At 38.3% G+C, this 26,914-nt stretch overlaps 1 protein-coding gene across 4 annotated transcripts in view; it reads left to right on the top strand.

The window, feature by feature from the left end:
• UBE3D (ubiquitin protein ligase E3D) overlaps positions 1–26,914 on the top strand; it is an 85,599-nt gene that overhangs the window by 34,781 nt on the left and 23,904 nt on the right. For 2 of the 4 annotated variants that reach the window (XR_015258261.1, XM_086745589.1), the window contains exon 9: positions 15,956–16,094. The exons of the other annotated variants lie outside the window; for them this stretch is intronic. Coding sequence is in view for 1 of the 2 variants with exons in the window: in XM_086745589.1 (XP_086601715.1) it covers positions 15,956–16,094 (139 nt within the window). In the remaining variant the exon portion in view is untranslated. The remainder of the gene's footprint in view (positions 1–15,955; positions 16,095–26,914) is intronic. 4 annotated transcript variants of the gene reach the window in all.

Below are 26,914 nucleotides of genomic sequence, written 5' to 3'. Positions count from 1 at the left end.
GGTTATTTATGGAAGAGTATTTCCACGCACAGGGGAAACTCGATGGACGTGTGAGGACACATACCGGCTGAGGACAGGGAAAAGGGGCTAGTGGAAAGTTGATCTTTCCAGATTGGCAATTAGTCTGCTGTGAGTTTTCAACGTGGACTGTGGCATGTAGTAAAATCAGGTAGTTTGGGCATTTGTGACCTATGTCAAAAATGTTGCTATGCCAGTTTATGTTTTTGTATTAAGGTTATTTTTAGGAAAGGAAGCTATGTTCTCGACTGATGGTTTTATTTAGGATTTAATTGCTTGTTAAATTTTGCTTGTAGCCACACCTGATATTTTAATGTCAGTGTTGTGTCATACCTGCATAGAGTAAGCATCTGTACAAATTTTGCCATGTTCATATCAGTGAAGATGGAAAATGATGATAAAAATAAACTAGTCCAGAAAAATTACTATTTCAGTGGGAAAGGGAAAATATGGCATATGTGAAGTTACAACTTTAGTAATTAGACTTTTGTTTGCAATGGTTTGGATTGAATGAGTGGAAATAACAAATTTTGCTATCAGCAAATTATCAAGAGTAACCAATTCTGTGATTTGTGGTCTTCTTTACTTCGCTGCAAGTTGATATAATTACGTCTTGAAATACTGAATTTTTTCTCTTCTGAAGTCAGTACATTGTAAAAAAAAAAAAAGAAAAAAATAAAGCAGGAAGCTGAGAGCTTTTTGTGAACAGTGATTACAGCTTTTATTTGTACAGCAGGATAACTTCTCCCTTTGGATTCAGGCATGATGTTCTGGAGTGTCTGGTACTTGTGAATGCTTCTATATGGAATATCAACAGCACTGTGGAAGTGATTTAGTTTTACCCAAAGGTTTAAAAATCAGAGTCCAGAAAACATTTTCATCTTTATATTGCTCTGAAAATCCATTTCAACTTTAGAAATGGCCTCCTGCTTAGTATAATAGGTCTTAAAAAGGGAATTAAGGTTTATGGAGCATATGCAAATCTTCGTGTGGCACAGCTGGTAGGAATAACCTTCATGAGAACACCCAGGGAGTGCTTTATGCTGTGGCCAGGGAACCCAGGGCTTTAGGTACAGGGCAGGAGCGGCACTGTGCCGTTACTGATCACACAGACCATTGGTTCATTCAACTTCGATGTAATTTGATCTTTTTTTTAAAAAAAAAAAAGTTTTCTTCGCTGCTTGCCTGTTGGATTATGCTGAGGAAGTAAACGCTACTATTTGTTGCCAGTCTAGGTCCTTGAATGCACACCTATTTAAATACTGTTAGGACAGAGTATCAAAGATGCCATCCCTTTGGTGTGAGGTGCCGGTGTTGAGGCTGCTCGTTGATAGGACAGCAATGGTGAGGAGCAGTGCGAGGTAGGCAGTCAGAGAGACCTGATGGGAAGATACTGGCATCTAGCATGAGTACAGTTCATATCATTTGCTTAGAAGTTTCAACAGGCAGCTCTGTCCTAATAAGTGACAGGTAAGCTGTGAGCTCTGTAGTTATGAGCCATGCTTTCTACATAGTGCCTAATGCTGTGCTCCTTTGTTTTGTGGTTTGAGCCTTCACTGGGGACTGTGGTGTTAGCATATGTGATGGTTTAGCCCAAATCACCACACAGTTTCTCGCTCACTCTCCCCGTCCCCAGGGGGATGGGGGAGAGAATTGGGAAGGAAGGAGAACTCGTGGGTTGAGATGAAGACAATTTATTAAAATAAAAGGGAAAACTACAATAATAACAGAATATAAGGATATTAAAAATATACAAAGTGAACAATATGTGTTTTCTCACCACCCGATGTCCCAATGACCGATACAGCCCGTCCCGAGCAGCGATCACGGAAACAAAACCGAGCAGCAAGCAAAAGAGCAAAAGGGAGCCAGCAAGGTAGGGGGAACGATGCCAGCAAAAACAAGCAGGAAGGATGGATGCCAGGAAGGCAGATACCCACCCTCACCTGCCCCCACTTATATACTGAGCATGATGTTTATGGCATGGAATACTCTCTTTGGCCAGTTTGGATCAATTATTCTGTCTGTCTTTCTCCCAGCTTCCTGCATCTGCAAATTAGCGAGACTTGGAAAGCAGGACGGTGTCCTTGGTCTCATTCACAACAACTGGTATCATCAGGGTGTTTATGAACATTCTTCACACTCAAAATCCAAAACATACCAGCTACTGAGAGGAAAAACTAACTCCATCCCTGCCAAAACCAGGACAGCATAGTAACAAGGCAAGGGGATACCACATTGCTTACTGGGTTTGCTGCCTGGCTATGGGGCATACCGCCTCTCTGCTTCTCTACCTGTACTGCCTAGATGATGAACTGAGGTTGTCTCACTTAAGCCAACCATGCTTTTCACTCTGTCCTGGTTCTGGGTAGAAGAGAGTTAATTTTCACCTGAGCTGGGAGAAAAACTGGAGCTGGTGGCCCCTGTGGCTGAGGGACACAGCTGGGATAATTTACCCAAATTGGCCAAAGGATCATTCCATCCCATGTGACATCATGGTCAGTATGTAAGTGAGGAGGGTGCTGAGGGGAGCCTCCTGCTACTCAGGAGGGAGTTGGGCTTCAGGATCCACTGTGAGCTGTTATGCTGTAAATTGTGCTTCAGTATTTTTTGTTATTGGGTGGGGTTTTTTTGTTTGTTTATTTTCCATCTCTGTTTTCTTTTCTTCTGTTGTCCTCTTAAACTTTTTAAAATCTCACCCTACGAGTTTTGCCTTCTTTTCTTTACCAGTTCTCCTCCCTGTCCCACTGGAGGGTGGGAGGGAGTAAGTGAGAGACTGCATAGCTTGGTCCCGAGCAGGGCTAAACTACAACACGCTCACAGTCTTACCTGAGGTTACTGTACCAACTGTCCTCTCTGCTTTTGCAGTACAGACATTTGAGCTGCTTGCCAGTCAAGTCCTCAACTGCTGCAGTTTAGAGCATATTGTTGAAGGTAAATTTGACAGTTTTGGATTGCTTAAAGACACTGCACCGTGAACCGTGGCAGTTTAGGAAATGAGTGATGAGCAGTTCAGATGTCCAGGCAGGGTCAGCAGCTGGGACCAGTATTTTCATCACCTATCTCATCCTTGCTCATCAGTCAGGTCACTGAGTACCTAAAACTGAATGATGCGAATACCTCCCAGTGTGCTTGCAGTGCACAGAACCAACAGGTCCCACCAGATTTACAGCATTTAGACATTGATTCCGTATGTCTTCTATTTTCAACTGTAACTACAAATTTAAAAAAAAAATACTTAATGAACCTATGCTAATTTATCATAATTGCATCTATAAATCCGTTTCTAATGGCTAGATGCATGAATTTCAACAGTCCTGTCCCTAAGGCCACATTAGTCAGCATGAGTTCAGACTGATGTATAGATGATCTCTTTTTCCAAACTCGTAAGGAAGTATAAATGTTTATAATGTTGCTTTAACAAGGTCCACTGAGATTTGGGATTATTTATCTAAGCCCTTATTAAAGACAAAAACTTCTCAATGTTTAGCCATGCAGAGCAAAGCTGCTCTTCAGACAGTCCAGTGCACTCTAAAAATGAAGAGAATTTGATAAACATTGAACTGAAATCATGGAGAGAAGCATGAAGGATCTTTCTTCTGTATCCCTTTACGCCAAAGCCAAAGTTACTATTAACGACTAGTATAAAAAGAAAAATGGAGTGACAGTACCTCTTGAATTTTAAGGCCATTTCACTGTATTAGGAACCAGCAGTGGAAAACTTAAATCATCGTTAGAAGAAACTACTTGTGACACTGAATTAAAAAAAAGAGGATGAAAAAGATCTGCCTCGTTCCCTAGCAGGAGGATTAATTCTCTTGTACAATTAATCTGATTTCTTAACCTCATTCTTCAGCACCCAAATTTCTTTTCTTTCTCTGTGAGGTAATTTTTGCTCATGTATACCTCTGTTGGGACCTCAGTTTAGCATTCCCTTACTGCCTTCTCCTAGGAAGCTCTGGAAGGAGGATTAAATGGAATGTATTTGATTAGATACTTTATATTCAACTCCCTCTTGTTTTCTTTCAGTAAGTAGGAAATGAAAATGTTTCTAAGGGCTTGGAAATGAAAAGTCTGTTGTAAAATTAGACCATTTAATTAAATTATAAAAATTGAACCTAATATTTTTAGTAAAAATATTTTACAAGAAGCCATAGTGTAGTTGGTAGAAAGAAAGTTTTAAGTTACACACTTTCAAAGCAACAGAGTTGCTTAAGACATTTTCACTCCTTTTGTAAATCTGAGCAATCTGTGTATCCAGCAACTTAAATGCATTCTTTGTCTCTCTCAAGAAATTAAACATTCCTTCTTTTGTGAGAATTATACATTGATAAATACCTACACTATTTCATTCAGTCTTCCTTTGGCTACATTTCTGCCATTTACATTTTCAATGATGTTTGCTGTTTTGAATTAAGCTTTGGTTCTGACTTCCTTTTACCAGAGTGCTCCTCTGCCAACATTTCAGAGTTAATATGTGGTTTCCATTCTGTAGATCATTCAGAGGTAAAACTGAAGCATCAGGCACGATAATGTTTGCAGTCTCATGAAACTGAGTTCACCATTTCTGTAGGCATGTCCAGATTCTATTGTATAGGCTGTTCTGTCCTCAAACTTAAATTCTCACACACTGCAAGAAAAATCCATAACACTGCAAATTTGCTGTAATGCCTTAAGGATGTAAGTTACTCTAGTAAAGGTGAATTTTATGTTACTGTTGTTAGAAACCTTACCTTGGAACTATGATGGGGAAAATACACATCCTCTTCTTTGCAAAGGTCACCGTTCATCAAGGCTTTCTGAAAAGCTGTTCAGTGAGGTTCTTCTGAAAGAATTTACATTCACTGGCAGTCCATACAGGGCAATCTGCAGGTAAGTGGGGTGCGCAATCCCAAAAAAAGCATTGGAAAAAAAAAAATGCAAGCCTGAATGTAACTGGGGCTGGTATTACCATTTATACAAGCAGTGACATTGAATATTGTATGAAAGGATGCAGACACTTAGATGTTCTAGATTATTGATTAAGCTACAGGTGCTGACCTTAAGCAGCATGTGCGTAGATTTTTACAGTGTTGCTACAACAGGAATATGCAATCTCTCTCATGCCCCAGCTAATAATTAGGTTTTGTTTCAGTAAGTAATACAAACATTATTGTCTTGGAATATCATTGTGTTCACCTTGCTTAATGTGGGATGATTTAGTTTTGATACAGAATTCTGCTTTTTTTTGGCTGCAGAATTGGTAAAATAATCTTTAAATCTGATGCAGCCCCAAATCTAAAATAATTCTTGAACTTGCATTAGTGATGCTTAGAATTATTATAAGAGGTTGAAAATGGGAAGAATAGTTGTTGTCTTCAAATCCTAGACATTGTATACTAGGGTTTTTTTTTTAAATAGATGTGCTAATAAAATTCCTTGCTCAGGTGGTGCAGCTTGGTTCACTGCCCCTAATTTCATTATGAGAAGTTCTTCTCCTCTTTGAAAGCTAAGTTACCTTTACTTTCTCTAGCTTAAAATTTTTCTTATGCATTTGCTCTTTGAATAATTTGCTCATCTGAGAATTGATTGGGTGAACTGAAGTGAATTAAATGTCATTTCAAATTAGATGGGTCTTCTCTTTCTTAAGCATCTGACCCTCAACGAGTCCGGGCAGACTGCTCATGAGTCATACTGAACTGGTTCAAAAATTTAACTTTTGTGTTTGATCTGCCTTGCCACTGTTTTGAATGGATTTGGGCTTTTTTGATTGTCTGTTTATCAACCTTTTACATTTTGCAAAATAATTCTCAGATACTGAACGTAGCATTTGTACACAGGGGAACTTTTTGTTGAGGTAAAGGGCCCTTGTATTTGTGATAGGATACCTGATACTTTGTGTTTTATGTTCTGCAATATAACATCCTATTTTTATTATTTTTAAATTAGGGTTATAGTTTCATGAAGAGTTGTAAAAGCATCTCAGGAGAGTATTGATGTTCAAAACTTAAGACATACCAGTATCAATAAATACGTCTTCCTCCTGAGTCTTCCTTCTATGTATTGATTTCAGTTTCCAACCTATGGTCACTGGACCCTTAAGCAGATGGAAATGCTTCCTTACAATTGCATGAGTCTTTAAGGGCGAGCTATCTGGAATTACTTTGCATTTACTGTAGGGTAACTATATTGATGTCAGCAGTTGCCATGAAGGAGCTTTCACATAGTACTTTGTTTTTCTACAGCCCTACTGTGCACTTCTACCCTTCAGGAAATGAGAGTTATTAGAGGAGCCTTACTCCCATTTGCCAGGGCAGTGGCCCTTATTTTTCTACATACCTGAATGTTGGAAGGTTTGAAAAAAAAAGTAACCTCAGATTTTGAGTACTTGGTTTATACATGCTGAGAAGGGAGGCTTTTTAGGTCAGTGGTGCTGCTGCTCACATTTGATGTTCCTTGTCAGTGAGATGGGACCAGTCAGACTTTTAGTAATAGGTCAATAGCACGCTGCTGTGTGTCCTCTGCATCCATCTCAAGCACAGTAGTCTACAGTTATTTCCATTCATTAGGGAAATAAGGAGACATCTGTTCTAATTTAGAGTAAGATGCATCCAGGAAGGAATCAAGAGGAGCTAAAGGTGAAGAAAAGTATTTCAAGGAGCAGGCAAAGCTGTCCTTTTGTTCTGAGCTGTAGGCATATCCAAGAAAACTGCAGTCTAGAGTCATAGTGGAACTGTTGCTAGTCTAGATGGTGATGACCATCAGCAGTGCCATCCTCCACTATGGTGAATTATCAGCAGTAATCTGGCTGCAGCAATCTGTATCTTTATTTTTTTCAGAAAAATTATTTGAATACTTTCCACGTGGAATGCAATAAGACATTCAAAAACTGCAGCTTAAAGCCTTAACACAACCATTAAAGTGAAGAAGCACATTCTAAAGCACTGGCCATGCAGTTTTTACGAGAGTAATTTGCTTCTCCTTTTAGCGGGACCGCATTGCTTTGCTGCTGAGAAGTCTGCAATTACATTGTACTTTGGAGCTGCGCCAGCGATTCTACATAGCGTGGATGTTAAAGAGCAGTTGCAGCAGACTTCAGGCAATGCCCAGCAAGAGCTAAGCTCCTGTGTTTTTCTTGGGTTTGTAGAACTTCTAAATTAATGTCTGAGTCCTGCTCCTGCACCCAGCTAGGCAAAAATGATGTAAAGAATTTTAAAAAGTAGTTTCAAGGAAATACATTGTGAATCTGTTGAATTCTATCTGCCATATTTTCTTCCTATTATGTCTGTATATGTTTGAGCATCACAAGCCCAGCAGGAGCTATTTTCTCCATGAGCTTGTATTCCTCACTCAGGTGCTGTAAAGCAGAACTTCATTCTACCTGATGAAAATTTGCTGCAGTTTTCTGCTTTTACAGCTTCAGTTTCTGCCACAAACTCTTGGTCTTGCAGATGAACAAAGAAAGAATTTCGCTCCCTGTAGGCAGTTACTATTATGGGTTGGCTCTGTGGATATATTTGCCACTGCTGTACCTTTATGCACTGTAGTTTTGCTGGTAGGACATATACTGGGAAGTACTTGTCAGGCTTGGGATTTTATATCCAAGGTCAGTTCCTGCAAAATTAAAATTCCTTTTTCTCTTCATTCTATGGTCAGCCTATTTTTGGCTTAACTGATGCTGAAAGTAAACAAAGATGATAATGTCTTAGTTATACTCACTGACCACCTGTGCGTGGTTTGAGTACTGTCATGAATTTTAAGTTTAGTACATTTGCAAGTGTTTGTGGTCCCGCACATCTAGGTGTCCCATTGAATATAAGTCTGCTTTAGACATTGTCACTTGATTTGGCTTTCGTGCATTCATTTTAGATATTTAAAAGTTGCAGAATAGATGAACGCCTGCTAATCCTTCCCTCTGATGTTTAAGCTCTATTTCAGTGATTCTTGCAGCTGAATTTCTGTGTTCTGCAAAGACCATACAGTTGGTGCTGTTTTGCAGTGGAATGAAAATATTTTGTGGGTGATAGGGTTTGCGACTTAAAATTAATGCTTTTGAAATTGCATAGCAGCCAGCTGGAGGACAGAAGGCGATGGTGAAAAGCAGTTGGTGAACACCCAAAAATCTTTAGTCTGGAGAAGTATGTTGAGTGTTACTTTGAAGTTACATGCTCCAAGGCAAAGCTACTCCTGGACAGGATTAAAATCTCAAGATTTATTTCCATGCAGAAAGTTGCATTATATCAAGATGGCTTTCTGTGCTTCAGAGGAATAATCTACTTGTAAATAACCGTCTCTGCCTTGGCACAGTATACTAACACAGTATTTTGATTTTCTGTTTTTGTCCTTTGCCACTTTGAGAAAAAAAAAAAAAAAAATTATTTGGGCTATACACAGGCTGTATTTGTGCTAATAGCACTTTTTAATAACTGTACCAAAACCAATGTAGTTACATTGAAGTTCATGTAGGACAATGAGTCTAATAAAAATGTTGGAAGGTATGAAACAGAAGAAAGACAATGTGGCCTGTGCTTTACAGGTTGAGACAGGCAGCTTTTACTTCTCTCTCAGAGTTCCCTTAAATAGTTTAAAATAATCAAAGGATATTGAGAAGTAGTAAAATAATTTTAAAAGCATAAAGAAAAGTAATGTAGTTGAGATTCATATGTGGTTGTCTAATGCAAACAAAATAACTTAATCCATTCTCATTTAATGTACCTTTTAGCATGGATTACTTAATTACGCTACATATTGTAGTTAGAAGTGAGAAAACTGCAGGTGGAATATCTTTTATCTCACAAAAGCATTCATTGGAGCAAATAGTGTAATTTTACTTAAAAGGCCCTTAGAAATATTATAAGTACACTTGATACTTCTCATGTCAGCCCGTTTGAAAAATATGGCAATGCGCAGATGGTACTCTGGTGAGGATAAATTTGAATTTTCATTATAAGGCTTTCTTATTAGTATTAAATAAGTTATCCTTTTCAAATAATGACACACTGAAAGTTCAAGAAGGACGTACATTTTTGTAGGATAAGGTATTTTAAAGCTGCTGAATTGTTTTTCTAGTGGATTTCTAGATAACTTCTTTTTGACCAAACTCCAGAAGTGCATAGTTTTTCCATTCCAAATATGCATTACTCAGAAAACAAGACAGAAGACTGATAATAATATTGATGTTGTGTATACAACTATTGTATCTATTTATTTTACTTTATAGAAATATGCATAATTGTATAATAATATGATTTTTATATAATTAATATACATGTATACTATATTAAAATATATGTACTATATATATGATGTAACTTTATTATAAGGATCCTGTATCAGTAACATTCTTAAAAGAATGCTTTACAGGAGAGAGTATCTAAGACTACTTGAAAGTATAGACGTCCAGTTAAATAAACCTTCATCCTGTCTCTATATTGTTAAGGTTTAAAATTTGGAGATGGAGCTAATGTTGTTGGCCACTGCAGTCCATTGCAATAAATCTAAAAAAGCACCTCCTCGTGTGGATCCCTGGATCACTGCTCTCTGTCTTCTTACGTCCCTTGGTATGTTCCTCTTCTCTTGTTCGTTTCCTTGCAAGGACACCAGTGGCTTAAACTGTTCTTCTCTTTGTTGTCTCTTATGAGAGATTTAATACCTGTTGGTGTGGGATACCGTGTGACTAGTAAAGATCCCAGGGAGATTTGCTCAAAAACCTCAGCTGACACTCGCAACTATTTGAGGATGAATAATGAATGGCATTAGAACAAGACTGCAGATGTTTGTTTTAGGAGAGAAGCAGTGATTCTGTAAAGAAAGTTTTTTTTCCAAAGGAATTTGCTGTAGGCTGTGGAAGCACTGCACTTCTTAGTATTCCGTATTATTTAAATTTTGGCAAGAGTTTAGTAGCTAATGAGCATGCATTGATTTTTATGTCATTTTTAGATCACTGCAAGGATAATTAAAAGTATAAATAACTTAGCCTCCCGGTGTATTAAGTATATAGACCCATAATCAACCATAATTTAGAATTGTTTTTAGATTAAATAACTTTTACAAATAGTTATTTAATTTAGCAGGTTTGCCCTTTGGTTCAGTAAAGTCATCTGTCATTTATATCAGCGCTGTAGGTCGTGGAAAGGGCAGCTTTAACAGCGTTCAGTGAACTCTGAGGGCCAGGGCTGAGCTTCTGTCAGCTTTTATATTGGATTTTTCAGCATGGCCTTGATTCAGCAAAACACTGAAGCCATAGCTAACAGTAATCTCTTTCAAGGGTTTCACAGCATTTGGAGCGCTAAATGTAGAGCGCGTTTACCTAGATCGTAACTAATCAAGTCAAATTAATCCAGTGCCTTGGTAGCAACACTGAGTAGCGCTCTGAGTAACAGCTTTATCATTTTCCAGTTTTCATCTCTGTAGACTACCCTAGGTTAATGTAGTTAAAGAAGTAGTCGGATAAATCTGAGGTGGTGATGGGGGTGCTCTGGAAAGGAAAAAAGGGCTTAGCTGTTCCTCTTGAAAAGCAGACTTGTGTTACCTGTTGGCATGACAGTTGCATTTTGAAGTGAATCTCATGCACGATGGAGGGTAATTACTGCTGATAAACAGCCTTGGCACTGATAGAACGGGCTTCTTTTGAAAGAAATGCGATCTAGTGAGAAGTCTGGTCTAGTTTTTCAAAATCTTGTGAGAATCCTTATCACTTTTGAAATACAAAGATTTCTCTTACTTCACTGACATGCTGTCAATATTGTGTTTTTCATGAAGACTTAGGACATTATGAGTATTCAATTCTTTAATGAGCAGTGGAGAAACACCATTCCATAATGCACAGAGAATCAAATGTGCTTATCTGAAAACAGTGTCATCAATTACTTCTCCTGGAGAAGTAATTGTCTTATCTTGAGTCTTATCTGAGTCGTTTTTTTTTCAAGTTTTGCTCATCTCTGCTTTCAGAATTAATTGCTTAAATTTCAGATAACATTTGATTATTCTTTTTTAAGAAATCCAGATTTCCCTGGATTTCCCATTATGATCAGTTAAACAGCTTTGAAAATACAACTTCATTTTTTAAAACATCTTTCACATATTTCTATAGGAATTTTACTTTGCTAGCTGTATTTCTCTGACTGGTTATGGGAACGTGACAATCATATCATGGTCTAAATTTCTCCTTCAAACAACCTGTCCTTAGAGAAAGCATTGAAAGGGACAAGGGGGCAGATAGTCTCAGCCTTTCATCTTTATTTCTTACTTGTTTTGAACGCTCCATTCTGACAGTTTAGCATACAGCACATAGTTATTTCATATCAGCATCTAGCACAGTAGCCAAGTGTCTTCCCCTTGAGTAGAAGTAGAACTTGACTCTGTTCACTTTCTGTACTGCTTTAGTTCAGTTCTGAAATGTATGCCACAAGTATATTGTTACTGCAGAGGCGTTATCACAGAACATTCTGTCACCAATTGGCTCGGCCTTGGCCAGCAGTAGGTCCTCCCTAGGCCCGGCCGAGTCCACTGGACAAAGGGGAATGAGTTCTAGCAGCTTCTTACAGAAGCTGCCACTGTAGCTCGCCCCCCCCCCCCCCCCCCAACAAAACCAGAACAGTTTGATTAGCATTCATCTTACGCAGTTCTGTCTTTCTCAAAATGAAAGCTATATGAAGGTTTTAATTATATCTTTTAATCTTATGTCTTTTTATTGTGTTTTCATGGAGGAAATTTATGTATATCTTCTAGATGGAACAGAAGAGGTGAGTTTGAGGTGTCACTTTAATCTGCAGAGGTTGCATCTCACATTTGGTTAACACTGGGAAGAGCTCTGAATTTTGCTTTTATTGGGGGTCAGTTCCATTATCACCAACCCTTCTTCTGGCCTCGAAACTTAAGAGTTTCTTTTCCAGTTGTCCTGAGTGCACTTAAGTAAAAGCACCGAGTCTCTCATTTGGCTCACTCATTAGGGAGTATAGTAGGCTGTGAGGAACATGTTTACTTTGCTAATTGGTTTTGCTAGATAGAAATGTCATATTACTGAGTTTATGCTAATATTGTCCCAGGTAAACATAATTTGATTATCTGGTATATATGTTGCTGAGCTCCATCAGCAGCTTTTCTCTGAGAAGTAACTAATGTGGATTTCTCCTCACTTCTCAGACACTGATTTTCAGAAAAACATGAAACTTCCCCAAACCTAATATATTTGAGATATTTTTTAAGAAATTTGATTGAAATAGGCTAAGAGGTTTAAAAGTTCTGGGGAAGGGGAGGATAAAGAAAAGAGGGAGAAAATGGGAAGAATGGAGTGACAGACAGGATGCTTAGAATGATTTGGGTGTTCCTGTTGGTGAGATCACTGGCAGGCAAAACTGGATGATGATGATTTAAAGAGGTGGATTTAATGTCCTGTGAAAAAATTCACTCTGACATGTCCTTTTCTTAACTCAGAGTATGCTCCTAGTTTGGACCATTTTACTGAGTATGTTTTACTACATTGTACTGTTTTAAAGCCTAGTTTCTAAAGCTGACTCATATCTCCCTCCAACACTGTCAAGGTAAATATGTAGTGGTGAGATTTTACCTGTCATAAAGTCAGCCCGAAGTAGATGCAGTCTTGTGCCTTGCGATGACGTAGGGAATCTGTGTAGAATGCATGAATTTTATTTGATACTGAGGGTCTTAATTTTTTTTTTGTCAGGCTGGGAAGTCCAGAATCTCAAGGCTTCTTTGCAATGTAGAAAAGTTGAGTGTTTGCAGAAGGAAGAACATAAAATAGCATTATTTCTCTTGTTAACCTCACCTTCCTCCAGCTAATCTGTTTTACCTCCCCCTTATTCCTTTCAGCTAGCATAGCAAGCTGTTCTGTGCTCTCTGGGAATTATGCTGGCTCTCGCCTTTACTCACAAAAGGAGCAAGCTTGTCCCAGCCTGCTTTCTCTTAAGGGAAGCATAGAAACTTAGAAGCAAGAATCCTCTCCTTACCTGGAAGTGAGACAACTCTCCTTATACAGAAAAGTTCTGTGAAACTAAGGTGAAAAAACAGGGTGGGGATTTGTGTTTTGTTTTGCTTTTGGTTTAAGTGTAGATGTTTTTCTCCTTCCTTTACAATGGAGATTATGGAAAAATACTCCCAAGAGTAATAGGGGTAAAGAAGAACACAGAGACACGATCTAATAGAGCAGCGACTTCCCACAAGCACTTGTGTTAAATGCTGCGAAAGGACAACTTGTAAAGACTAATTCCTAACCATGAGTGTTTGGAGCAGTAAGTGCTAGGACACACATGGTTTGTTTGTAATAAGGGAATACACTGGAATTGTTTCAGGGAATACTAGTAACCGAGCCATTAATAAACAGAATTGCAATATAATTAAGCTCGATGGCTTTATGCAAACACTCTTTCCCCCAAATAAATCAACAGCCACAAAAAAATGTGCCCTAGTGCAGTGTCAGGGCTAAGAGTTGGACTTAAAAATGAGGAGACAGCTCGAAAAAATCCTCAGGTCAAAACACAAGAATAGAATCAGGGTACTGAAGTAAGTTGTGATGTTTAGAATATTGCTCGGAGTTTTGAAAAGTTTCTTTGCAGAGAGAGTGTTGATCTGTGGAAACACCTCCCCAAGACCCAGAACCTTAGCATGTCACCTCCAGTCTCCAAACTCTCTAGCTGTGTTTGAAGGTGCCTGCACAGTGCTTTGTTTAGACTTGCTGATTTCTGAAAAACTGAAAGCCCCAATTTTGTTAGCTTCACCTAAAGTTGCCTGTATCACCAGACAACATTGTAAAAAATGTAGAACAAAGACCTAGTAAGGAACATATGAAAGTAAATTTCTAATTATGTGTGGAAATGAAGTTACCAAATGATAATGAAATATAAAACTCAATTCTATCTTACGCTTAACAAGACTTCTTGGTTACTGGTTGCTCACCACTCATTGTCTAGTGCTAAATGTGCCTCCTGGAGCATTTGCAGAATCTCTGGACCAGTCAGGGTTCTCACTCCTGAGCTTGGCCACTTGCATACTTTTTTAAAAGAATCCTGCATCCTTTCGATATAGACAAAGTATTAGGGGCTTAACTGGAGGCTTGTACCTTTCAGTAGGGAAGATACTCCAGGGCGTCTTCTAAACTGCTCACGTTGGTTTCAGACAAGTTTTGGTTTTGTTTTTTTTTTTTTTGTGGTAGCTTTAGACAGCTTTTCCAGATCCATCTGGCACAGTGTATGTGTCCAATGACATACTACATATTATGAAGACTGTTTTAGTGTGTGGCAGGTTTTGGCCTCTGTCCTTTGGTATGATCTCAGCCATGTGTGGAGACCTTAAGTGATGCACTGCCATTAGAAGTGTCAGAGGGTGCTGAGCCCAGACTGCCTTCCTCCTTCTCCTTAGCATGTACAATTTAGTCCTCCTTATGTCAAAGTGACCAACTCACTTTGGTGAGGGTTGAGAAAAGACATGGTACACTTGAATTTAGAAGTTATATAATTATCTTTGTCTTTTATTAAGGATTTTGAAAAAAAAGAAGTGAGAGAAAGCATTCCTTTTTTTTTTTTAGGGAGATGGAAGCCTTCTGACCTTGTGTGTATTATGGGCCTTGCCTCTGTGTATTGAAGCAGAAATGGATTCTTACATACCCGTAGATGAATGAGGAACGAGGAAAAAATGTAAAGATTAGGAAATTAAAAAACAAACAGTTAAAATTCAAGAGGCCAGTTTTAGACAAATGGAGGTAAGAAAGTGAAAATACACCCACTCTCTGAAGAGTACTCTCTAAGTGGAACATCTTCTAGAAGAGTTAAGAGTTACTAATGGAAGCATATGTACAAAAAGTGTATATGCAAGCCTGTATCTAAGAAGCAGAACTTTAGAGATTCAGTGGATTTGAGAGAGTATTTGCTCATTTTCCACCATGCTGAATGTTGAGGTGATGCCTACTCTTTTAGGTGCTTAAAAAAAATGCAGCTGTTTCTAGATAGGACATTAAAACAAGCTGATATGTTCACAAGCAGTGGTTCATTCAGAGTAATATATTTCCAGAAGAGCTGGAGGAATTTGAAAGTGAAAGCCGATGCTAAAATTATTTATTGAAATCATGAAGCCTTGGACTTAGAAGGGTAGCAAGCATTGTCTTCCAAAGTGATGCTCTTAGATCTACTGCGAATAATTGATGTCTGTCTTGCTCTGGAGTATCTGATAATTGCTGCTCAGATAAAATTTTTAAACTAACTGGATCACTGATCAGACTGACAGTTTGTGCGTTAAGGAAGAAACAAGCCTGAACAATAGCAAGTGGAACGTTTTTGTGTTTTAAGTTAATCTTGTTCAAGTAATCTTGTTCTTCAGCATGTGGCAGTAGGAACAGTTTACAGAAATATGCTTTCAGAATGTTGTTACTTCCTCTAGAAATCTTAATTCTTTTAATACATCTACAGCAGAAAACTGTATAAAATGAGCCGGGATTGAGTTTTTGCTTGGTGTAGATTGTTAGGAAGGTTCCAGTGAGAGTATCCTAAACATCAATTTTGAAAACCACACCTGACCTCCTGTCTTTTCCGAAGTGAAAGGACAGTTTTCTTTCTAGAAACAAAATGAAAAATTGAGGCATTGTGTTCTATGTAGAATACTTTATGTGCAGGAACACTATATGATGGGAAATTGCCAGTGGCAGATGAAATTAGTTTCAGAAATAATCAAACTTTGAATCAGAAACATGAGCGTATTGTTCTAATGTATGCTAAGTTTTTCTTTCACATTATGTATCTTTTCGTAAGATTGAGGATAAGGATAAGGTACTGTAAATGCACCTTGTGTTTCTGGTAGCACACATTTGTCTGTGCCTTTTGCAGGGAAAATGTGAAGAGAATCTTTTATCACAATATTATGGCACATTATAATATTTATTTGAAACTTGAGGTTTAGATATATTTTAAGAGAATTAAAAAGGTGTTTGTTTTTTTTTTTAACTTTATAGCCTTGCTGATGCATGGGAAAATGATATTGGAGTTCATCCTTTAAAGTTTCCATCAGAAACATGTTTGGAATTACTGCTGATACTGGGTTTGAGTACCACTTCTCTACCACCTTCACTTCAATGCATGAACTCTTTTCAGGTAAGGAACCACTGCTATTTCAGTATAAAGATATTATTTCTAGGAAAAAGAGAAATCCCTGGGGTCCATAAACCCCTTTCAGAGTAAAGGTTTATTTTCTGTAGTTGCATGACTCTCCATTATATTAAATATAGCAGTAGAGAATTTGTAGTGCTCAGTTTCTTTCAATTGTATTAAATGCAGATCAAGGCAGGAAATGTCATTCGATTTTTAAACAGTGATTCACTGTTTAAATTAAATTATATGTTTAAAGAAATTTAATCAGACTTAGGCTGGAGTAGCTAGAATCATTATATAAAATCTTCTTGACTTAAAAAAAAAATCCTCAGCTAAAAATAAAGATTTCCAGTGATGAAAACCTGTACAATTAGGAATGAAGCATTAGCAGTTTTCTCCAGTGTTCTTCTGTGTGTTGCTGCTGAAGCTCTCAGCAGTCACAGAAATTTTCCTAAGAAAACATTTCTGCAGGCGTGTTAAATTGCGATTTCTATTTATCGTGTGTCCTAAGACGTATGATTTTTACAAATGAAATACACTGACATCTCAATTCATGGTGATATGGTGTATTGACTCAACCTTTTTATGATACTTCTGTCTTCCCTTGTAGTTACATAGTCCATCGGTTGTGTATTGATGCAAATCTAAAGTAACCAGCTGATGAGCAGTAAGCATACCTGAATCTGTGTTTGTTTTGACAGCTATAGGAGAATCAATATCTTAGTGGGACTGATTGTCCTAAACAGTTTATAGCACAAAGTCTGGTAGCTTTTATTTGTCCATACTCCCAGCTTGTAGTTAAGGCACATTTCATTAGTGTTCCTCAGTTATGTTTACTGAAAAATTGTAGAATTTTGAAGCCAGAAAGAACGTGGTCATAAACCAATATCAAGTAATTTATTTTAGTAGAGTTACAGTGACGTACAACTGCTGAAAACATGTCTAGATGTTAGGAAATAAGTATGCATCTGCATTGTCTGCTCCCCTTGCATCTTGTGAGTTTGGAAACAGGGGGTCTGTGTATGGTGAGTTCTCAGGTAAGGCAGCAGCCATTGATCATTTCAACATGGTATTTTAATGCCCAAGGTCAGAATTGTTATTGGGTTGTACATTCAGAGGCCTTGAAATTGATCTCCTGGATGCCAGCAGAGTGAGATAATAAAAATTACAAGTTTCAAGGATTGGCCAGTACTAGTTATCCATGCAGTTGAATAGTCCGTGCTTCCTATTAGTAGGTGAACATTTTAGTTGTCTGATCTAGGAGGATGTATTACTTGTCCATTACATTGCCAGTAATCTGTGGTAAAGTCTTCTCTGCTTTACCCATGATAGGTAAAGCATGCTGAGGCTGTATGTCCTGTCTTGTTTCTTTGCGTACTCAGTCCCAGCTTGTGCGCTTAGGATTTCCTTTGATTTGTGTCTCTGGGTAGAGATAAGGAGTGATAAATGACTGTCAACTGGTGCAGAAATGACTGCCAACTGGTGCAGATATGGATGGGTAAACTCAGGAAGGGTTTTTACCTCGGAGTACACAAAATACTAGACTTTTTCCTTGTCAGACTGTCCATGATTGTGCTTGATTGCTCCTGGGTCATTCTAGCTTTGTGAGGCTGCCTCTGGAAGTCAGCCGTCGCCCTACAGGCCCACCATGCATGGCCTGAAAGCGAGCCCGGGGTAAGGTTATGGCAGCCATGGGGCAGGAGGCTACCATGCATGCCCTGGAGACCCTCTGACCACGGCCTTTCAAACTCGAAGTTCGGTGGAACCTCTGAAAGCAAACATCACAGTGCTTTGCTGAACTGAACTACTGTGGGGGACAGCCTGTGCAGATCTTAGTTTGCTCGCCTGTGTGTCAAAGTAGGTGATGTGACAATGTCCAGTCTTGGTTGTGAACATGATTTCAGGCTGAAGATACCACATTTTGAGTTGATTCTCAGTGTCTGTGCTCTCACAGCAACAAGAAAGGCAAAAATTCATCGTTTTCCAGAAGCCCAAGTTCTGAAACCTGCTCTGATAAGATAATGTTATGTTTTACCAAGTGAGAGGAAAGGAAAATGGCTGTTTTGATAAACCTCTGGCTCCGAATTTCACTCTCCTTGCCAGACAGTCAATAGCACCAAGTGTTTGTCCTGGAGGAAAATACCGTTTTATTTATTTTTATCCTTGCAAACCTTGTTTGGATCTCAGTTTGGGAATCCATGAAGCAGAGCAGAAACAAAGTTTGCCTGAGCTTTTCACAGATGCCTTACAATGGGCTGTCAGCCTTACCGGTTTTTTTTCTGGTTTGCTTCTTTGTACTCATGTTCGCTTTCTCTGCAGCAACCATTAGAATTGTATGTCCTAGTTTTTCTGTATTTTTCTTGGGAAAAGTTGCCAAGATCTGCAGAGAGCTTGAATAATGATGTTAAATTGTGCTATTGCCTGAGCATAGGATCCCTCTGCAATCAAAATTCTGAGGATGGCGAGTAAAACAGAGAATAATAAAAGGGCACTACCGGAAGACTGGTATTTCACGTGTCTTAACGGAGCAATGGCAAAAATGACAAAAGCAAGTTTTGTTTTATTTTGTGGTAGATCTACAGTGGTCTAGAAAAAAAAATAAGATTAACTCTGTATTACAATAATCTTTGTATTTGAACTGAAAACAGTCACAGAACTTCCTGTTATCCACACAACAGTCTTGTTCTACAGGAGGCCAGGCTGTTGCAGCTGAATGCTATCATCTGAATTCAGGGGAGTTAGAAGGGGAAATCACCCCAGAAAGTGCCAGAGTTTTCTCCTTTTCTAAGTGTTCCCACTTTTGGACTAGTGGTGTGGAGCTAAACGGACCACTAGTTTCCAGTGGAGCATTTTTTATGTTCTGATACAATATTTTAAAATCCATCTAACAGGCAGCTGTATACATAGTGATCTAAAAGTTACAGTTTAACTCCTGAGATCGTATCGGTATAGCTTTAAAACATCCAGTTGTTTGTAATTAGGTAGACAAAAATTATCTCAGCCCTTCCACCCTAAACTATTCTATGATTCTATACCTCTGTGTTGTTTGAGACTGGATTTACTCTCTCTCTCTCTATTATATTACAACATTTCCATGTTGACAAGCCAGAATTTTAGTTGGTATACATATGTATTGGATGATGTTTAGGTTGTAAAAAGCACACAAAGGAAATATGCGTAGTTGCTAATCATCTCTGTAATAAACTCTGTTCTGCTTTGTTCTCTAGAAGTGCTCTCTGGGACTAGCTTAGCAGACTCTGTATCTGTGCTGAGACATAAATTACATTTTATTTTCCAACAGTGTGCTACTGCTTAGTAACATAATGTTTGAAATCACTTTTCAACTCTGTTTTGACCCTGTGAAGATATTTCAGTGTGATTTATGTCACTGGAGCATGCTAGGGAGGAGGAGCAACAGCAGACTATGTTACATAGCTCTCTCTGTTGAGTTTAAGGGGGTCGGTGCTCACTGCAGCCAGTTTTTAAGCTTCCCAGGCTGTTGATTCTAGGTGCTAGATTGTCTGTGCTCATCTCTCATTTTACCTGTGCAGTTACATTGACATTGTTCTGGTAGACTAGAGAGTTAAATCTTAGCAAGCCTGAGCCTGGAAGCTCTTGAGGGACCAAAGTGAGTAGAAAATTATTGCTGGTTGATGGCTGCCTCCAGGTTTACTGGAGAACATGGATTTGCAGCCCTGGCTTTCACCTTCCCAGGCTTGTAATCACTTTCCCATACTAAGGATGTCTCAAATCAAGGGAGGCACTTGGTATTTATCCTGAAACAATGCAGCAAGCATTAAGAAGGGAGAGCGGAGTTGGCTACTAGAAAAGATTTTAAAAATTCTTAGTGTGCTTTTGCTCTAAGCATTGTTTTGCTGCTCTCTTCATATCCATTACACTGAACCTTAATTTTGATCTATCTGGCTCTCCACCCACCTGAGCTGTCAGCCCTTTGCTTTAGGAACGGTTGGGCTTGACTTTGTGTATTATTCTTAATACTTGCAAGCACTTGTAGCTAGCACCCACTTGAGTTATCATGTACTTTATCACTGAACTGTTCAGCTGCTACTTCTCAGCGCGGTCTGGGAGAACGTGTTGGTACTTTAGAGCCTACAACACAGAACAGTTAACACAGGGAGATGTTTTAATGTGACAAGTAATCTCTGCTGTGTTTTGCTAACCTTATCTCGTCTTCCTCTGAATTCGAGCACAGTGAACAGAAAATGTCCTGGATATTGAATTCTTATGATGATATATGGGGCTGTTCAGCACATTTTCTGTCACTACTGTTATTGTGGGAAATCAAGCATTTTACTTCCCCTATCAAGGCACTATTCGTAAGGCCACAGACTGTAACAAGAGTTCTCAGAGTTAAATAGATCATGGTTTTATTTTTTTTTTTTACAGTTGCATGAAATGGAGAGAGGATTGTGATTAAGAACTGTGGAGCAGTTTCAAAATTTTGTTTGATGTACCCCTTGGTATTCTTTGGTGCTGTACCCAGTGCCAGTGGTAGCTTATCAACACACTGTCCAACTTTGTTTAAGAGAAGTAGAGCCAGTGTTTAAGAAAAAACAAAAAGTATTCATTCTGTTGTTGCAATAAGCATTCCTAGAGCTGTCTCTGAAGGAGAAACTTGTTTGCAGTTCCTTTGCTTCCAAAAAAAGGAGGAAAAAATGTTTCTCATAGAGCAGCCTAGAAGTTCTCTATAATTTAAAGTCTTGTAATCAAGTGCAGAAAACTTCCTAAAAGTGACAAGTTTAGAGATAAAAAGTAGGAAGTTGCTCAGAAAACATAGGAGTGAATAAATACAGCATTCATTGTAGTTCAGTGGCTTTAGTATATGAGTATCAAAAGTTCTCAAAAGACTCATGGAAGGCAAAATGCAAAATTGGTGCTCTCTCTCTGGTCGGAACTAAAGTGTGCCTTGATATTAAATGTTTTTTAATATTGATACTTTTGGTTTTTATGTGTATGTGTGTATATATATATAAAAGCACTTTCAAACTTGTTTGTCTCAAAAAGAAGTTAGCTGAATATAGAAGACACTTGCAGATGTACCTGTGTTTCCTGGCAGTCCTTTTTGAAGCAAATGGCTGAGTAAAATTTAGAAAAATCTGCTCAGTTCAACTCCTCCTTTTGTTTCCTTCTGGTAATTTGGAGCTGGAAAAGTTGCACAGATTCTTTTAAGTTGGACTCCACTCCTTTGGAGCACTGTCAAACAGCAGCAAAGACAGGACAAGGAGCTACTCGGGTTCAAGCTGATTTGGGAAATAGTGGTATAAGAAATGAAAACATCGAAAGGGAGGGAATGGCTTTAAAAATATTGTGTCTTATTAAACTATCCCGGAAAGGAAAAATAAATAAGTCTATGCAGTAAAATAGTTTTGGGTTTTGTTTTTTTTTTAAAATTTGTATTACTTACTTACTGAGAATCTTCCACAAAATGAATTATAGATTTGAATATGTATATTCTCTAATATTTTGCAGACAATGGATGAGTTCCTAAATACTGTAGGATTTTTTTTTAAAAACAATTAGGATTTTTCTAATATTTCTCTGAAGCTTGCAGACTGCTCAGGTCTCTGAAACTTCTGAATGAACATTGATATTAATATTGAGAAACCACTGCAAATACATTGCAATCTCTGTTGAAATACAGTGGTTTTGTTTCTCTTAATTGACTGGTTTTACAAAATGTAAACTTTAGCGAGGAAACCAAGTGTAGCTAGTGTCAGCCTCTTTCCTCCAAACTAACGGTGTTTTGATTTTTGCAGGTTAGGATAAAAGTACTTGCTATGTGCTTTTTTTCTAGTTTGCCTAACTTGGATAGGTTGCCAGGATAACACAGGATGGATTAATTTTCTGTTTTACTGTGATGATTATATGGAAATTTTAAGTTTTATTTATTTTAAATAGCAAATAAGTACCCAAGCCTTATGTAGTCCTTGGAAAGCAGATGTAGGTTTTAAAAATATACATACAAGTATTTAATTGACTTTAAAATAAAAGAAGTTATAACGTGTATATTTGGGGTTTTTGTTTGTTTGTCTGCATTTACTAAAAGCCATAAGAAATCTGTTGAAACACTGCAGAATAATTAGGAAAGAAGTTGTAAAATTATATTGAGCAAATGCTGACAAGAGCAAGTTATATTAAGAGAGTGTTTCAAAGACAAATCTGAATACTTTTTTGCAGAATACAGAATAATAGAGATTTCTAGGTTCAATTAAGATGTTATTTTCATGTTTTTGTTGTCTGCTACAGAATTATCCTTTATTAAGTTGATTTTTATTATGCCACTGAGGTTATCTTACTCAGTGTTCGCCATAAACTATCTTTTTAAAGTTTCTCTAGAGTCTTCAGTTTTACTTCTTGAACATTGAGACTATCCACTTCTTTTAACGTTAGCTCTCAGGACTTCAAGCTGAGATGGAGCAATTATTTTTCTTGAACTACAATTAGTATTTTGAAGTCTTTGCTGAATCTGTACCAAAAATGTATCAGCCTACTGATTCCGTATAAACTTTATAAAACATGATGTCTCCTAGCCGAGAGCTGTTTGGCTCTGTGCATGCAAGAGCATAGGGAGCAATGTCCTGTACCTCCTTATGTGTCCTACGTATGTGTCCTACTCATCCATATCTGCAGCACAGGCTCTCATTTCTTGGCTGTGGTTCTGTGGTATCTAGTGCTGCTTTGGAGATGCAGAGGGGAAGGTATTATCTCACTTACCTAATATGTGGCATGGTTACGTTTCCTCTAAAGGAAAGGAGCTGCCCATTTATATTGGCCTGAAACAGAACAAAATCAATTACATGTAAACCTAAACTGAATCTTGTGAATGGGAAGAATGCAAACTGATCTTATTTGTGGAAGCACAAATTCTTATGCTTACTTTAGTGCTCAGTGATGGAGAGTCAAGTCCTTGACAGCAGTGGTCCTAAACTGAGATTCAAAATTTGTCATCAGTTTTTCAGAAGAGCTAAATGATTCTTTTTCTTCCAATACAATTTTGCCGATAGAGAAGAAATCAGAGAGAGTGAACCTAGGCATATCATAAACAGAGGCAGATTTAATTGCAAAAACCCCATGAGCTCCTAGTGAGAAGCTGTGTGCACGTAGTACACGGGCAGGTGCTACATCTGGAAGTATGGTTCCCTGCTGCTTGAGGGGAAAGATCTACTGGAGGAATCAACTCATTTGAATGCAATTCCCTCTGCCTAGAATCCAGCAACAGCCACCGGTAACATCATCATCTTTTAATACATTTTATAGCAGTTTTCTTAAAAAACATGCTTAAATATAGAATCATAGAATAGTTTGGGTTGGTAGGGACCTTTAAAGGTCACCTAGTCCAAACTCCCCCCTGCAAGGAGCAGGGACACCTCCAACCAGATCAGGTTGCTCAGAGCCTCGTCCAACCTGGCCTTAAATGTTTCCAGGGATGGGGCATCCACCACCTCTCTGGGCAACCTGCACCAGTGTTCCACCACCGTTGGTGTAAAAATTTTTTCCTAATGTTTAACCTGAATCTACCTCCCTCTGTTTTAAAACCATTACCCCTCATCCTATCACAGCAGGCCCTGCTGAAGGGTTTCTCCCCATCTTTCTTTTAGGCCCCCTTGGGGTACTGGACGACTGCTATAAGGTCTTCCCAGAGCCTTCTCTTCTCCAGACTGAACAGCCAAATATGTCATTTACCATTTAGATGTGAATGTGCAGTTGATTGCAGAAATCCAGTTTAGATAGTCTAGGCTGTGTTATCAACCACTTGAAAGGGGTGAAGACAGAGCTAATCAGGAATGAAAATGTTTGGTTAATGTCACTCATTTTATTTCCTGTTTGCTTCTGTTGTGAACATTCTGCTTTTCCCAAGTCATTTTGAAATCTAAAAGTGTTATGTCCTAATTATCCAGTACATGTGTCTGTAATGTGCTGTTAAACACAAACTGAGAGTTTGTGTTCTTTATCAACAGGCACCAAACTGTGAGTGTGTTATGGAGAGACACCAAACAAATACCCATGTTCTATGTACCTGAATATATACATAAAGAAGAGTCTTATGGGAGGCCTGATACACTTTTAGAACATCCATTTCTGTTGATTAACTGAGGCTATTGCCTTTGTGCCTGAGAAACAGGCTCTACTTGAAAGGAAGATTTAGCCCCGTGCACAACCATTTACATACTGGACAAGGTTTGTAGGTCATGTACTTCTTTAGCGCTGCTACCCTCTAAAACTTAGGTTTCTCTGAGTTAGTCTTAGCTCTGTCCAGGTCACAATTAATAGACTGACTTATGTGAAGAGTAAATTTCAACCTCCTAGCCAGCAAAGTACAGAAATATGGTTATCAGCTGCATAGAGCTAGATAGCCAGCTGTTGCTTTGAAAATAATACTGAGTCATTGGATAGCAATGATTCTATAATGGAACTTTTTTCCTTAAAGTTTCATGTTGTTATGCTGTGTGCTGTGTGAGTGAGTGTTGTTATGGGAAGCTACAACTCTGTTCATTTCCATTAAGAGTTTGGATGGGAGCTTTGAAGCTAATTATGAAGTCCAGAAAGCTCTACACAAAAAAAAAAGAATATATTTATAAGGGTGTTTCTTAGTAGGTTTACAGGTGCTTTAAAAATAGATTATTTCAACACTATTGGATTCTAGGTGTAGGCTGGAATAGGTATGATGATATCATAAATTACAAAATTTTGAGAGATCCTGAAGGAGGATGTCACTGAATTCTAGCATTGCATTAGCAGATGGGGCAGCTTGCCAAGGCACCCAGAGCAGTTCAAGAGTCTTATGTGTTAAAGAGTTGGAAATGGTAATGATATCTTCAAGGAGATGCACAAATATACAGGAGTCTGCAAAGCAAGAGCATAATAATTGAATCGATGACTTGACTATGATAAAGTACACGGTGGATGAAAAGGAAGGGGACTGTTAAGTTCTTTTTTTTTATTGTCAGTTGAAAATGAGTCTGAAATGAATCTTTTGGTGAAGAAGTTGCTAATGCCTCCAGTGAGAAACATACAGTTTGCCTTCCCTGAGAAGCAGAAGTCCATCATTCTGTTGTGATATCAGTAAAGAGAGCAGTGTGCTCTAAATTTCTGTGCTTAAATAATAGCTCTTTGATCTGGAGGTGGTGGCTGATGACAAAAGGTAGTGCTTGAAAGCTTTTACTTGTTAAGAAAAAAAACTTTAGATTTGGATTTTAGGAAAGCTAGAATGAGCAGAAACATGACGTGGTGAAACAGATCAGATCACCGTCTGTCCAGAGGCAGGGAAAGACCTGAGGGAAGTGTAAGAGAGAAGATGGACCAGCTACCCTTTCAGTAGGCTGGTGCATTTCCCATTGACGTACGCCAGCATGGTTCTGAGAAACCACGAAGAGAGCAGGATTATTTCCATCATTTCTGAGTTGCTTGCTGCTTTGACCAGTAAAAAAGATCAATTGTGTGAGTGTTGATTTGTACTGTAGCTCCACTAGTTTTGAATTAAAGGAAGCTGTGCTACACATGGGTGTGTGAGGAGATATCTTAACGTATGCATTTTATAGTGCTCTCAAAATAATATTTGGAATACTCCTACAGGAAGAAGAAAGAGGAGAGCAAAAGGGTGTGTAAGCATTAACAGTGTCTACTGAAATATGGAGACCATTTAGCCTTCAACAGAAAGCTGTTACGCCTTGGGGTGAAACCGGGCAACTATTTAACAATATGCAGAAAAACTTGCAGGAATCTGAAGATGCCGTAGCTGAGTGAGATCACAGGGAGTGCTGGGTGGGCAGAGTGTGATTGCTGCTTGGACTTTAGCCAGGCATTCTGGTTAATGTTTCTTTATCTGTCTCCTGGCAGCTTGACAAGTAAAATAAAAAGTGATTCTGCCTTATGGAAAATAAATTTTAAAATATTATTCCCATATCAGTAACGTAAACTATAAAAGCATAGTCTATAGAAAAAGAGACTATTTTAAAATGCCAGTTCCCAGCCTTCATTTATTTTTGTGAACTGTGGCGCTGTGAATTGATGAAACAGATTAGAGAGCTGTACTCCTTCTGTTGCTTTTACTGAGCTTGAATCTTGTAATACTGATTTTTTTTCTTCTGTTTTCAAAAGGATCTTGCAGACTTGTACAAGTGAAGATGTTATTTTAATCTTACTGACTATTTTGTCTCCTCAGTCCACTTCCAAATTCTTCCAGAATGCCTGGCATTCCTAAATATGATCCTGAAAATAACTGAACGTTGTACTTTTCAGATGTTCTCACTTTCTGTTACTAGTACCACTGACCCTAGTGCTGGTTCTTATCAGTAACTATTTGCCTGCATAATGCAGTTTTAGGCAGAAGTTATCTTTGCAGTTGATGCTCTAGTCTTTGACACATTTTCTGTTTTCATACGTAGATGTCCCACCAAATAAAAAAAAAGGCTATCATTGTGTAACGGGGTGACTAGCTAACACGTTCCTTTTTTAACTCACCAGAAAGCCTACTGCTTACTCTTTATTTCATGTTTTCATACAAAGTCTGTTCCATTCATCGTCTGCCAGCCTTTCAGAAATTAGATTCTAGGACTACCTTGTTGACTACTTTGTGTTTTCTGCACTGATGAGTTTCTATGTTACTTTCTCATTTCTTTTAGATACCATTTTACTTTGTTTCTGTACCATTTATGAGTGGACAGCCCTGTAATTCTCTTACACCTTTTCACTGGTTAGAAACTAACTTTTAGTACTTGCCCTTATCTACTTGAATTTGCCTCTTTTCAGGTAAGATGGAAAACATTAGGCTGGGAGGGGAACAACAGGGCTTCATATCCTTT

This window comes from Chlamydotis macqueenii, chromosome 3 (assembly GCF_036417535.1).
Source record: "Chlamydotis macqueenii isolate bChlMac1 chromosome 3, bChlMac1.mat, whole genome shotgun sequence".
Lineage (NCBI taxonomy): Eukaryota > Metazoa > Chordata > Aves > Otidiformes > Otididae > Chlamydotis > Chlamydotis macqueenii.
The sequence above is the reverse complement of the archived record's forward strand: the minus strand, read 5'-3'. Positions and strand labels throughout refer to the sequence as shown.